Below are 15,239 nucleotides of genomic sequence, written 5' to 3' on the forward strand. Positions count from 1 at the left end.
ACACCCATCATTGGTCATGCCCTGTGGGTCCAGGGCTGCTGCAGTGCAGACTGAGGAGTTACAGCAATATGTACTGCCTGTCACGCAGAGCCTAAAGTAGCCTTTTTAACAGAAAAAGTTTACTGACCTTGTGTAGAGGTTAAGGACATAAACTGTAGATTCAGACTGCCAGGGTTTGACTATAACTCTGTGGCCCTGAGAATATGGCTTGACCACTTTGTGACTAGGTTTCTATGGCAAATGTAGACAATATCTTCAGTAAACGCATGTTAATCATATTTACATAATAACATCACCAACATGAATAGTGCCGTCTACAGTTGCTACAGAGATCAGAAGAATTAATCTTTGGAACACACTGAGAATGGTTTCTGACAAGAGAGGCAAGTGTGTTTAATTTTTTTTTTTTTTTTTTTCTCCGGTACCGGGAACCGAACTCACGACCTTGCGCTTGCCAGGCAGGCGCTTTTGCCGCTGAGCTAAATCCCCAGCCCCTAAGTGTGTTTAATTTTTAAAGATGGGAACAAGTATCTAGGACTGCAGCAAAGTCCAACCACTGTCATTCTCAGACAATGCCTCATTTGAAGACTGACTCACGGTTGGGGCACCTACCACAAAGAATGCCGCTCTGTGGGCATCCAGGTGCCCTGTTTGCTGAGGCCCTTGGGGCATTGTGCTCTGGACCTGCAGGCACTGACTGGACTGGCAGAGGGAGGGATGCAGCTGGGGCTGCACTGCTCACTGAAGCTCTTCAGGGCTGATAGTGCTTGGTGTTACCAGCTCTTCCTTAGTGCAACCCATACAACCTGCTCCACCCGTGGTAAGAATCATGAGTGGGCAGCAGGAGCACGGAGTGGGCAGCACAGTGCTAGACCAATCCGAGGAGTGTGAGGGGCGCTGTTTATAGAGAGGAGGAGAGGCCCAGATGTGCATTCCCCCTATTTTTTGGATTCACATCCTGGGGGAAATAACGGAATTTTCCTTAGGTGAGGCCCCAATCCAGGGCACTGGTATGTAAGTCCATGTCCTTGTCAACCTGAATAATCATGGTGTGTCCTGAGAATAACGAGTGAGCTTCACTTGTAATGGGAACCCAGGTGTCATAGTAAATGGTGGGCACAGGCAATTCCAGGACATGATGAGGAGAGCTGTGTAGGATACCTTGAAGCTATAGTCCCTGCTGGAGGCTGGGCATGGTATGGCATCAGACAGGTCCCTATGCAGCACATCTGTGTGGTGTGTGCACCATCACAGTTCAAAAAGAGTCTTCCGTGAGTAGCTCCTGTCCTCAGCATGTGCACAGACCCCTCTTCATGACCTCTGGCTTTATCAGTTTATTCTTTGATTAGGGCTCCACAAAGATGACTCTGTTCTGATTCTGAGGACTCTCAAACAGTAATCTGGGAGATATTTTGAGGCTGTGACCTGTGTTGGGCCTGGGCTTGGTGTGGGCTGACAGTGGGGCACTGTGTAGCAGCAAGGAGCTACATTTATGTGGCCACAGAAAGTTGAGGTTTGGATCCACACCAACTAGAGAAGAGCCACATAGTGGTTTTTAAAAGGTGAAAGTAAGTTTATTATGAAAGTACAGCAGATATTAGCATAGTCAAATAATATATTACCACACAGCGAGGCAGGAAAGAGCACCAAAGATGAAGGGGAATCCTCTGGGTAAGGTTCTTGCATGAGACAAACCATTCAACAGGCAAGAGAAAATACTGCACCACATTTAGCTCCTCACTTTCTTAAGTACTGTGTTCAGACAAAAATGACTTGGTGCCAACAGGCCTGCATGGCTAGACGGGATCATTCCCAGCTTTGGATAGAACCAAGGGCACACACACTCAAGGATATTGTAAATAACATTTCTTTCCCAAGGTGAGTAGCCAGCCCTTCCTTGTAAGAAATGGCATGCAGCCGAGTTCACCTATCAAACACATGCATTTCATTGATTCTCATTATTTAACCTTTTTCTTGATATTCCACTGCCAGTGGGAGGTGCGGGCAGGGACAATGAGTCCTCTGGGTCCATCAGGCACCAGCTTCTCCCCTTTGTCACAGCTTGCACTGCATGAGTGTGTGATCTCTTAGAGGTGCCCTGCTGTGCATGTGTGCATGAGTGTTGAGTGAGTGCTGTCTCCTCTCCATGGGGTAGGACATTAACCCAGAGGAAGATCTGTGTGCCATGTCCATGTAATGAAATCAACATTCTGGGTTTTAATTATTATTGTGCCTTGCAGGTGTAGCTCATGTGCATTGTGTTGTAGATATCTCAGGCTCTTTCCCACCTTTGCCTTTTCTTCCTTTCCTTAGTGGTGGCTTCACAGTAGAGTTCAGGATGTCCCACTGTGCTGCAGGGGTATCTGTCTGTGGGCAGAAAGGTTGTGGCTCAGAGTGCCAGCTTGGCCCCTGGGCTGGGATGAGGGTGTGAACCTCAGGACTTGGGCAGTCCAGTGAGTCTGTAGGAGTCTTTCCCTGTAGAGCTAATGGTGCCTGGGCTCCTCCATCAACTAGCTGGTGAATCTCACAGGCACTGAGGATGCAAGATGGAGATGTCTTGTTTCACTGTTTCTGAGCAGGTCCTGCCAGTCTTGGGGTCCCGGCTCCTCTGCCTTTTGTAACCCACCTACTCTGACTTTATGTTTTTCCCTCAAACAGTGTACTAGGTCCTTAAAGGTTCCTGCCCCGGAGCTATGCTCTGTCCCGTGCTGGTCAGGTGGGGTGAGCAGTGGGTGCTGTCCCCTTGCCTTCAGATTCCTCCTGCTCCTACTTCCCTCCTACTTTCCCTCCCCATTATTCCCCACCATCCTCCTCCCAGCCTTGGGAGCCCAGCTTGTGCATGGTGGGAACCTCGATCTGTAAAGCCCAAAGGCCCCAGGACCATGTCCTCCCTGAGAGTGGACACTTCTTCTGGAAAGGACAGCGCTGGCAGGGGCTGTGGTTGCTCTGTTGAAGAGCCTGGACCCTAGGGTGGTGAGGCAGTGCTGGGAGCTTATGCTCATACAGTGGCCAGCACTAATTTGGCTTGGGGTGTGGTGGGAGAAGGGTGGTAGGACTGGAGGAACACAGGGTCTCTGAGAGCCTGGACATGGAGCACATGGGGAGCCCTTGCTTGGCAGTTGGTGGAGTCCATGGTCAGGACTAGGGCTGTAGAGCGAGCTCACAGCAAGTGCTGGCAGGGTGAGCTGCCTGGAGCAGCAACTGCAGAGGAAAGTGGAACCCTAGTGTCTGAGAGTTGGGATACTGTAGGTGGGGCTGGGGTATGATCATGGTGGGTGACCTCTGGCCAGGGCTCAGATGAGGAGTCTGCTTGGGTTTCCAAGGCTTAGGAACACCTGCCTGCCAGGATGGGAAGACAGTGACACTGGTCCCTGTGCCCTGCCCCAGCCCTCCAGCCGCACTGGGCAAGTAGAGGCCAGAGCATACACTGTTGTGTGAGTGGTGTCTTCAGGTGGCCTGTGTCAACTATCTAGAGGACACTGGGACAGGCGTGATTGGGCCAGGTGTCCCCATCCTACTGGGCAGCACGAGAGCTGAAGTTAAGGCAGAACCTGGCCTCGCCTGCTCACTGTGGTGACCAGCAGTAATGAGAGGGACCAACCAGCCATGAGGCCGAGGCCCTGGGACGCTGCCTGGGCGCCAATAGCCACAGGAGCAGGGGCAGACTGTGTGCAACCCTTGTGCCCTGGCAGAGCCAGTTTTCAAGCTTCACACAGCTCTTTCTGCCCCTTAAAATCTTCTCTTGGATGGAAGCCCAAGCTTCTTGTGGCTATGGTGAAAATATGCCCATTATGAAAATAAATGTTGTATTAAGCTTTTAAAATAGCGGCAAGCTAAGTTGAAGTAGAACAAGAAGTCACCCTGGCTGGGTGTGGTGGTCCATACCTATAACCCCAGATACTCAGGTGGCTGAGGCAGGAGTGTCAAGAGTTCAAGGCCAGCCTGAGCAACCTACTGAGACCATGTCTCAAAAAACAAAACAAGACCAAAAACAGGAAGGAAAGAAGGAAGGGGGGAGGAGGGAAGGGATACCCTGCTCTTTTGCAGACTCATGCTAACAGGCTCTGGGTCTCCCAGCCTGCCTTCATCCTGGCCCATGATCCATGTTGCTGGGTGTTCTGTGTTGGGTTGGTGCAGCCTTCCTACCCTCTCCGCTCCAGGCATCAGCAGCACCCACTTGCCAGTGTGACAGCCAAAAAGGTCTTCAGACATCTTACTCACTGCCTGTGAATCCTTGAGCACAGGCTGGCCAGTCTTGTATGGCAGTTATATCCTGGTGGCCTGCAGCATGATGCTAGCCCACAGTGGTGGCATCCTGGTGGCTTACAGTGGTGGCATCCCAGCGGCTTGTGGTGGCTGAGCTCGAGCCCTTGTCCCCCTTTGTCCCCTTTGCTTCTCTCTGAAAGCTGACCGTGGCAGCCTGTGCTCTTTGCTGCTGTCCAGAGAGAGTGTCCTGGACCTGTAGTGATTTTCCTCTCCACACTCTCTGACCTGTCGTGCGGTGGTTGGCAGTGGTTGCTTCACCTGCCGGCTGGTCTCCCTGCTGCCATCAACATCTACCTGCCGTAGCTGGGTTGCTATGGCTAGGGTCCCTGCTACATAGCGGCTTCTGTGTTCCGCTGCTCATGGTTTGGGTGCTGCAGGGACTGTGGTACAGACAACCTGGTGCAAAAGTGTGGCTTCAGAAGAGGACTTGTGGGTGTCACAGCGCAGTGCTTCTCTGCACAGGCAGGACTGTCAGGAAAGCCCACCACTGGGCCGGTGTTGCCAGCTGTAAGGAGAAGGTGGAGCCCACACGGCCCAGGTTCTGCAGCATGGGACCTGCGGTGGGAGTGCAGGGCTGGCTGCAGTACTAGGCTGAGCTATGGGACTGTTTAGGGCAGAAGGCAGCCAGAGACTCACTGGCAGATTTCAGGACAGACTGAGGTTTGAGACCAAAGTAGGTGGCTCCATTTGGAATGGAGTAGATGGACCACTCACCCTTAATGGAATGGCAGGAGGAGTGCCTGACCAAGAGGACAGGACTAAACCCTCACAGTCATGTGTCTGGCCCAGGCAGCTGTATGTAATGAAAAGCATGTGTTATGGCTGGTGGAGGTCTGTGATAGGGACCAAGGGTCCCTTGCCTGGGCCTGGTGAGTGGGTGTGGATGCTTGAGCCCGTAGAGTTGGTGGGGGTGCAGCATGATCCATGTGCTGGGTGCAGATCTGGAATCCTTGTATCCTGAGTGAAGTGATCAAGAGGCAAAACAAAATTCTGTTGGGTGATAGCTCCTGGGAATCTGGCGGCTTTGTGGAGCACTTCCCTGGTATACTGTAGTCAGGGAGAATCAGTTCAGCACAGAGCAGTGGGCGTGTGAAAACTCACATCTGTGGGCCCCTGAGTGTGGGCAGGTTGCCTGTGGACTTAGCCCCTCGAGGCAAGGAGGCCACCTCTCACTGCAGCGGGGACCCAACTCTCCAGTCGGGGCTGGGAGCACTGAGCTCCCGGACAGGCTGCCTGCTCTCTGGGACACAGAAGCCCCTGGAAACCCAGGCCACCCAGCAGGTGCTTTGCAATTCCAATGACCCTGTGCTGTCTTCTGCTTCCAGAGCTTGCCCCAGCTCCCGTACGGCAAGGCTCTCTACAGCTATGAAGGGAAGGAGCCCGGGGACCTCAAGTTCAATAAAGGGGATGTCATCATCCTGCGGCGCCGGGTGGATGACCACTGGTTCCATGGCGAGCTTCACGGCACACGGGGCTTCCTCCCAGCTAGCTATGTCCAGTGCCTCCGACCCCTGCCACAGGCCCCGCCCCAGGGCACTGCACTGTACGATTTCGAGATGAAGGACCACGACCAGGACCAGGACTGCCTGACTTTCACCAAGGTAGGGTCCGCCAAACTTCCTATCCACCGTAGCTGTGCCCAGGGTGGTGACCCAGTCTCCCTACCTCTGGGAGGGCACTGACACCTGCTGTCCATAGGGTTTGTTGAAGGATGTGGGAGGGACAGGGTGACGCATGGCCCAGACACAATGGGCTTGGATCTCAAGGTCTTGGGTTCCAAATGGGCCTGGCCACTGGGCATGTTAGCCAGCTTGGCTCTCAACACTGATGTTGGTGCTGGGTGTGACCTCCCAGGGCTATGGGCGCATGGGGACCCTGCTCAGACCAGAGTCAGTCATGGGCCTAATGGCTCCAGGGTGGTGAGTCCCAGCCCAGCTGCAGGGGTAGGGGCTGCCCAGCTACAAAACACCCCTGCCCCTCAAGGAGCCATCCAGGAGAGCCAGAGTCATACAGCTGGCCTGGCCTCAGGCCCCTGGACCCCCTTGGTTCATTAGCAGTGCATTTGCAGCTCTCCAAGGTCCAGGGGAAGGACCTGGAGGCTGGCTCTCTACACTGGTCCTCTCTCCTTCTCCCCCTCCTCTTCCTCCTTGCTGCCTTCTGTCCTCTTGTCCCCTACTCCCCAACAGCTTGTCCTGTGCAGGCTTTACATCATGACGACAGATCAGAGATGTGACCTAGCTTGTGAAAGTTGGCCGCCATTTTCCTGGTCCTGTCCTGGAGACTGGAGTGTCCTATGATTTCAGGACAAACCAGGCTCCATGCTGGCAGCCCTGATGTGGGGAAATGAGCTTTTCCTCCTTGGGGCTGTCCCTGTGGTGTGGCTTAGGTTAGTGGAGCACTGTGGGCCATCGGCAGAGGTGGTCACTGTTTCTGCGTGGGCCGTGGCTGGCTCCTTGTCCTCTAGGGTTCTTCCGGCTTGGTTCCTGCAGCAGAATGGCATCAGTGAATATCCAGAAAAAGCATAATCTTCCATTCACTGCCCGGTCAAGAAACAGCATGGTGCCAGTGCCTGGGGCCTCAGCTGGCGCCACCCTTGGTCCTCCACATCTGCTGGCGCTGTGGATGAATTGTGCTTGTTTTAAATTTCAGATAAATGGACTCAGACATGATGCATATCTGTGTCTAGCTGTGTTTTCCCTCAGAATTGTATTTGTGAGCTCTACACCCACATCATCGTGGAAAGCTGTCATTTGCCTCTTTTCCTTGCTCCAGTGCTATTAGCTACTGTTTTTTTCTTAAATAGACTTAATTTCTTTAGACCAATTTTAGGTGCACAGAAGGTATAGAGGTCCATGTGCCCCAGTGCTTGGCACGGCCTCCTGTTGTGAGGGGTGCATTTCTCACCACCTGTGACCCATGTCCACAGTACCAAGGCTATCAGTACATAAGGGTGCCCTCTTGTGTTGTGCATTCTGCGGCTTGGACACTTGTGTCGTGACAAATGTCCACCATCACCAGGCCCTACAGAGCAGTCTCACTGCGTGATGTCCTCCTCTGCCACCTGCTGACTCCCCTCAGGCCTCTGCAGCCACTGATCTTGTTTTGCCCCTGCCTTTCCCAGAACATCATGGTTGGACTAATAGTGTGTAGCCATTCGTTTGTTGCTGAGTAGTATTCTCTTGTCTGGTGGACCACAGTTTGTTTATCTCCTTACTTGCTCAAGGGTATCTGGATCCCTTCTGAGTTCTGGTCATTATGAGTGAAGTTGTATGAACTCAAGTTTTCAACCCCTTCAGTCAGTACCAAGGGGGTGATTGCTAGATTGGCAAGAGGGTCCAGTTTTGCAGCAGGAAGTGGGCACCCTTGTCCTCCCTCCTCCCCAGTGCTTGCTGTTGAAGATATTCTGGGTTCGCTCTTCTCATCAGTGTGTCATAGACCTCACTGTTGTTTTAGTCTGTGTTCCCTAATGGCATGTGGTGTGGAGTGTATCTCCTTGTCTTTATTTAGCTTCTGCATGTTTTGGGTGTTGCTTAAGGTCTTCAGCATGCTGTGACTCAGATTCCTTCTTTTTGTTGAGTTTTGAGAGTTCTTGTCTGTTTTGAATGACAGCCTTTTACTGCGGTATCTTTTGCAGATATTCTCTCCCAGTCTGTGGCCTGTTTTCTGTTTTCCTTACAATATCTTTTGCAGAACACAGGTATTAATTTTAAGAAAGTGTAGCTTATTAATCCTTTCCTCCATGGACTATAACTTTGGTGTTGTGCACAAAAAGCCATTGCTGAATCTAAGGTCATCTAGATTTTTTTCCTACATTATCTTCTAGGAACTTTATAGTTTTGTGATTCACACTTAACATGTTCCGTTAGGTTAGGCTTTGTGTGGGATGTGAAATCTCTGCCTATGTTCAGTTTTTTTGCTCCAGGATATCCAGTTTTCCCATCACTGTTTGTTGAAAAGACCACATTTGCTGTGTGTTCGTGTTGATTTATTCTGGGTGGCCACCCCGTACTGTTCGCATTGCCTGTTCTTTCTTCCACTGTGTCTCCATTTCTGTAGCTTTCCTGGGAGTCAGCTGCTCAGGTGAGCTGGCCTTGGTTTCCTTAGTGCTGTGGGGCTGCTGAGTCCTCTGCCTCCTTGTGAGCTCTGGGACCAGCTATTAGGTTCATAAAATAACTGGTGATATTGTGATAGGGATTTAATTGACAGCATAGATCAAGCTGGGGAAACTGACGAACATCTATAACCTTGGAATATCTCTCCATTTATTCAGTTCTTTGACCAGAGTTTTGTAGTTTTGCTTATATAGATCTTGCACATATTTGGTTTATACTTAAGTATTTCATTCTTGAGGTGCTAATGTAAATGTGTCTTTGTGTTTTTAATTTTAAATTTCACTTATTTGTGGCTGGTGCACAGGAAAGCAATTGATATTTATAGATTACCTTGTACCTTCAACCTTACTGTTCTCACTCATTAGTTCCAGAAGATTTTTGCTTGATTCTGTTGGATTCTTTATGTCAGTTATGTCATCTGCAAACAAAAACACTTTTATTTATTCCTTCCCAAACTGTACACCTTTTATTTCCATTTTTTTGTTGTGTTTGGTGGATTTTCCATATGATGTTGAGCATTGAAAGGGAACAACCTTGCTTTATCGCTTCTCTTCATGCATCCTTACGACTAAGGATGGTGTTAGCTGTGGGCTTTTAAAATCACGTCCTGGAGGTTCCCTTCTACTCCCAGTTTTCTGAGAGTTTTTATTCTGTGGGCACTGGGCTTTGTCAAATGCCTTTTCCATGTCTACTCCAGTGACCTGTGGTGTTGTTTATTAGCCTGTGCAAGTTATGGCTGCAGTAACTGATTTTTAACACTGAGCCAACCACACACGCCACTTGGTCATTGTGTATATTTCTTTTTATGCCTGGTTGGATTTGGTTTGTTAATATTTTTTGAGGATTTTAGCAACTATGTTTATTAGATACATAGATCTGTAGTTTTCTTGTAGTGTCTTTGTCTAGGTGTGGTTTTAGTATATTGCTTGTCTCATGGAATGAGTTAGGAACATTTCTTTTGGGGTATGTTCTAGAAGATGGTAGAGAATTGGGATAATTTCTTCCTTATAAAATTTGCCATTAAACACATTAGGGTTTGGTGATTTCTATTTGAAGTTTGTGAATTATTGATCTAATTTTTAACAGATATAGATCTATGCAAATTGTCTGTTTCTTCTACTACAAAGTATTTAACAAACTGTGCCTTTCAAACCTGTGTTACATTTTTTTAGATTTAAAAAGACTAACAAAACAACAATGAAGACAAAATCAAAACAACACAAAAACAATAAAAATGATACATGAACTCAAAACAAAATGATAGGAATTAACAATGGTTGCCACATTACATACTGCTATCTCCAACTAAGTTGCTCAGTCCACCAGACATAAGAATGTAAGACTGATGAAACAATCAAAGACAGTAACAAGTAATTAAAAAAAAATTAAAATGATGCAGAGCTTAACCATACAAGATGGTAGGAGTTCAACAAGGTTCTTATACTGCATATTGTTGTTTTCAGACCAGTCATTCTGATTACCAGATTCAAGCATGCAGTGTTGGTCAAGAAAAAAGACAATTTTAAGCATTGACTCTTCCTCTCAATAAACCACAGACATCAGCAGTACATCTATCCCAGCTGTCCTTGTATATGCTCCATTTATCTGGCTTTCTAAATTTGTGGGCACAGAGCTGTCCATGCCATTTCCTGATTATACTTTTATGCCCATTGGATGTACAATGATATGCATGATTTATATCCTGTCTCCTGTTTTACTTAGCCTGCCTAGAAGCTTATTGGTTTTCTCGATCTTTTCAAACAATCCACTTTTGGTTTCATTGATTTTCTCTACTGATTAACTCTTCTATTTCATTGATTTCTGCCCTAATTTTAGCATTTATAGCTAAGATTTTTGATTTTAGACCTTTCTACTTTTCTGACACGTACATTCAGTGCTATGAATTTTCCTCTGGGCATAGCTTTTCCTGCCCTCCACACAGTTTGGGATGTTATATTTTAATTTTCATTTAGTTAATAATTTTTAAATTTCTCTTCAGTTTCTTTGATTCAAGTTCTGTTAAGAAGTACATTGTTAAATCTCCAAGTATTTTGAGATTTTTCAGCTATCTCTGTGCTATGGATTTTTAGTTTAATCCCATTGTGACCTGTGAGTAGTCACTATAGAACTTCCTTACAAATGTGTTGGGATATATTTTGTGCTCTGACTGTCATCTGCCTTGTGATTGTTCCGTGAGAGCTTGAGAAGACTGTGTACCTGGTGTTGTGGGATGAAGCAGTCTGCAGGTATGACCATGACTGGTGGTGCTTTGAGTTCGCCCTATCCTCCCTGATTCCTGCCTGTTGGTCTGTCTGTTTCTGATACAGGAGTGTCCAAATCACCAGTGTTAGCAGAGGAGTCATCTGCTTCTCCTGGCAGTACTGTCAGCATTTGCCTTGTATATTAGATACTCTGTTGGTAGAGTGTGCACATTAAGCATTGATATGTCTTCTTGGAGAATCAACTTGGTTTTTCTTTATCCCTGACAACTCCTTACTGTAAAGTATGTTCTGTCTGAAATGAATATAATTATTTTTGACTGTTAGTACAATATATCTTTCCTATCCATTCACTTGTAGTCCAGGTATGTGTTTATTTTTTATTTTAAAGACAAAAAAAAAAAAACCAAAACAAAACAACAAAGACAAAAAAAAAAATAACACAAAAATAATGCAGACTTTCAAAGCAAGATGATAGGAAATTAACAATAGTTGTTATATTACATATTGTTATCCTCAACAAAGTTGCTAAGATTACCAGATGTATGAATGCAAGACTGATCGAACAATTAAAGAGAATAAAACTAATAAAAAATTAGAAATGATAGACTTTCACTACACAAGATGGTAGGAATTCAACAATGTTTGTTCTATTGTATATTGTTGTCTTCAGATTAGTTTTTCAGATTACCAGACATAAGCATACAAAATTGGTCAAAAAAATTTAAGCATTAACTGTCCATTTCAATAAACCAATAGACATCAGCAGTACAATTATCGCAGCTATCCTTGTATATACATATATTTTTCCTTCCTTGTTTCTTTTCTCCTTCCCTCATCCCAGTTGTTCTTTCCCTTTGAGCAATTTTTTTCTCTTTCACAATATCTATTGTACCTTTTGGGTTTTATTTATTCTTTCAGGTTCTTACACTAGGGAGACAATGTTTGAACATGTGGGTCTGATTTATCTCACTTATGAGTATGATCTCTAGTTTCATCCATTTACCTATAAAAGCCTTGAATTTATTTTTTTTAATAGCTGAGTAATACTCCATTGTATAAAAGACTGCATCTTTTATCCATTCTTCAATTGATGTGCATTTAGGTTGTTTCTAAGACTTAGCTGTGACAAATTGTGCTGCTGTAAACATGGGTGCACATATATTGCTGTGGTATGATGTTTTTAGTTCTGGAAAAATACCCAGAGGGTAATAGCTGGGTTAAGTGGGACCTCTAATCCTAGTTTTGTGAGGAATCTCCACACTGATTTCCACAGTTGTTTCACCAATCTACACTTCCATCAGAGGTGGAGAAGGGTTCCTTTATCCTAACAGTCCCACCAGCATTTGTTATTGGTTGATTTCTTGATGATAGCCATTCTTTCTGGGGTGAGATAAAATCTCAGTGTTGTTTTAATTTGCATATCTCCGATGCCCAATGATGTTGAACATTTTTTCATATATTCATTTGCCATTTGTATTTCTTCATGTGAGAAGTGTGTGTTCATCTCAGATACTCATTTTTGTATTGGGTCTTTGAATTTTGGGGGCCTGATTTTTAAAAATTCTTTATATGTTTTAGATAGAAGTCCTTTGTCTGAGGGACAGCTGACTAAAATTTTTTCCCAATTCATGCATTTTCTTTTTACTCTGTTGGTGATTTCTTTTGATGTGCAAAAAATTTCAATAAGATGAGATCCCATTTGTTGATTCTTTGAAGTATTTCTCGTGCAGTTTGGTTTTTGTTCATGAACTTTCTGCCTATCCCTATGTCTTCAAGATTTCTATCTACTTTCTCTTCCAGTAGATTTAGTGTTTTAATATTTAGATCTTTGATCCATTTTGAATTTAGTTTAGTGCACGGTGATAGACATGGATCTAGTTTTAGTCTTCAGCATATAGAAAGACAGCTTTTCCAGCACCATTTATTAAGAAAGAGGCTGTCTTTCTTCCAGTGAACATGTTTGGCCCCTTTGTCAAAGATAAGGTGGCTGAATGTGTTTGTAGTTGTGTCCGCATCTTCTAATCTGTTCCATTGATCCTCAGGTCTGTTTTTTGCCAGTACCAAGCTGATTTTATCATAGTAGATTTGTAGTATAATTTCAAGTCAGGGATTGTGATGCCTCCGACCTTTCCTTTGTTGCCCATAATTGCTTCTGCTGTTCTAGGCCTCTTCTGGTTCTAGATGAATTTTAGGAAGATTTTCTCTAGATCTGTGAGGTATTTTAATTGGGATTACATTGAATCTGTACAACAATTTTGGGAGTATGGTCATTTTCACAGTGTTGGTTTTTCCTATCCATGAGCAAAGAATATCTTTCCATTTTTGGAAATCCTCTTCAATCTGTTTTCAGAGTACTATACTTTTCACTGTGTAGATCTTTTACTTCTTTTGTTAGATTGATTCCTAAGTATTTCACTTTTTTAGATGCTATTATGAAAGGTATAGTTTCCCTAATTTCTCTCTGAGTATGTTGTTTGTGTACAGGAATGCTATTGATTTTTGAGTGTTGAATTTGTATCCAGATATGCTACTGAATTTGGTTAATTCTAGGAGTCTTTTGGTGGAGTTTTTGGGGTCTTCCATGTAGAGTATCATGTCATCTACAAATAATGATAATTTCACTTCTTCCTTTCCTATCCTTATTCCTTTTCTCTCTCTTGTCTAATTGCTCTAGCCAATATTTCCAGAACTATATTGAACAGGAATGGTGACAGTGGACATCCTTGTCTTGTTCCTGATTTTAAAGTGGAAGCTTTCAATTTTTGACCATTTAGTATGATGTTAGCCATTGGTTGTCATAGATGGCTTCTATCAGAGTGAGGTAAAGGCCATCTATTCCAATTTTCTGTACAGATTTTATCATGAATGAGTGTTGGACTTCATCAAAAGCTTTTTCTGCATCTATTGAGATTATCATGTGATTTTTGTCTCTGTCTCTGTTGATATGGTATATTACATTAATTGATTTGCATATATTGAACAATCCTTGCATTCCTGTGATGAATTGCACATGTCATGATATATAATCTTCTTGATGACTGGCTGCATTCTATTTGCTAGTATTCTGTTGAGAATTTTTGCATCTTGTTCATTAGGGAGATTGGCTTATAGTTCTCTTTTTTGGTTACATCTTTCTTTGGTTGTGGTATCAGGATAACACTTGCCTCTAGGAATGAATTGGGGAGAATTGCTTCCCTTTCAATTTCGTTAATGAGTTTGAGAAGAATTGGCATTAAATCTTCTCTAAATTTCTTGTAGAATTCATCTGTGAATCCATCAGGACCTGGGCTTGTCTTTATTGGTAAGATTTTTTTATTACATTTTCAATTTTGTTGGCTAATACAGCATTATTCACAATTTTTTAATCTTCTTGATTCAGCTTTGGTAACTCCTATGTATCTAAGAATCTGTCCATTTCATCTGTGTTTTCCATCCTATGAGAGTAAAAATTTTCAAAGTCAGTATTAATGATCTGAATTTCTACAGGATCTGTAGTGATTTCACTCATTTCATTCCTTATTACATGATTTGAGTTTTTTCTTTCCTTTTTTGATAAGGTGGGCTAGGGTTTGCCAATTTTATTTATTCTTTTAAAGGACCAACTCTTCAATTTATTAATTCTTTGTATTGTTTTCTTAGTGTTCATTGTGTTAATTTCTCCTCTGATCTTTATAATTTCCTGCCTTCTTTGGGCTTTGAACTTGACTTGCTCTTCTTTTTCTAGAAGCTTGAGATACAGCATAAGGTTGTTTATTTGTGCTCGTTCTGTTTTCCTGATGTGGGAATTCACTACTATAAATTTCCCTCTGAGGATTGCTTTCATTGTATCCCACAGGTTCTGGTAAGATGTACCTGCATTTTCTTTTGATTGTACATATTGTTTAATTTCTTCTGTGACCCATTGATTGTTCAGGAGGGTGTTATGTGATTTCCATGTGTTTATGGAGTTTTTGTAATTTCTTTTGTTATTAATTTCCAATTTCATTGCACTGTAGTCCAATAATATGCATGGGATAATTTCAGTTCCTTTGCATTTACTTAAGCATGTTCTATAGTCTATTTTTGAGAATGTTCTGGGTGCAGCTGAGAAGAATGTGTATTCTGATGTTGTTGGATGGAGCACTCTGTAAAGGTCTACTAAGTCCATTTGTTCACAAGTTTGGTTTAGTTCCGTTATTTCTTTGCTGATTTTTTGGTCTAGTTGCTCTATCTCTTTATGACAGTGGGGTGTTATAGTCCCCTGTTGTGATTGTATTACTGTTTATTGGATTTTTCATGTCTGTTAAAATTTGTCTTATATAGTAGGGTGCTCCTGTGTTTGGTACATAGATATTTATGATTGTTATCTCTTCCTCTTGCAGTTTTCCCCTAACAAGTATGTAGTGACCTTCTTTATCTCTTTTGATCATTCTTGGTTTGAAGTTCACATTATTTACAAACAGAATAGCTACTCCTGCTATTTTCTGGATTCCTGTCACATGGAGTATTGCTTTCCATCCTTTGACTTCCAGTCTGTGAATTTCCTTTTGAATTAAATGTGTTTCTTATATACAGCATATTGTTGGAATTTGTTTCTAGATCCACTCTGCCAGTCTGTTTCTTTTAATTGGTGAATTAAGGCCATTTACATTAATGGTTA

General features: G+C 44.1%; 1 protein-coding gene across 1 annotated transcript in view; it reads left to right on the top strand.

The window, feature by feature from the left end:
- Sh3rf3 (SH3 domain containing ring finger 3) overlaps positions 1 to 15,239 on the top strand; it is a gene marked incomplete at its 5' end in the record, with an annotated part of 169,086 nt that overhangs the window by 87,656 nt on the left and 66,191 nt on the right. Inside the window, one exon of the mRNA XM_005400847.1 lies at positions 5,592 to 5,867. Coding sequence (XP_005400904.1) covers positions 5,592 to 5,867 — 276 coding nt within the window. The remainder of the gene's footprint in view (positions 1 to 5,591; positions 5,868 to 15,239) is intronic.

The sequence above is a fragment of the Chinchilla lanigera genome, unplaced genomic scaffold (genome assembly GCF_000276665.1).
Source record: "Chinchilla lanigera isolate Chin_1 unplaced genomic scaffold, ChiLan1.0 scaffold00069, whole genome shotgun sequence".
Taxonomy (NCBI): Eukaryota; Metazoa; Chordata; class Mammalia; order Rodentia; family Chinchillidae; genus Chinchilla; species Chinchilla lanigera.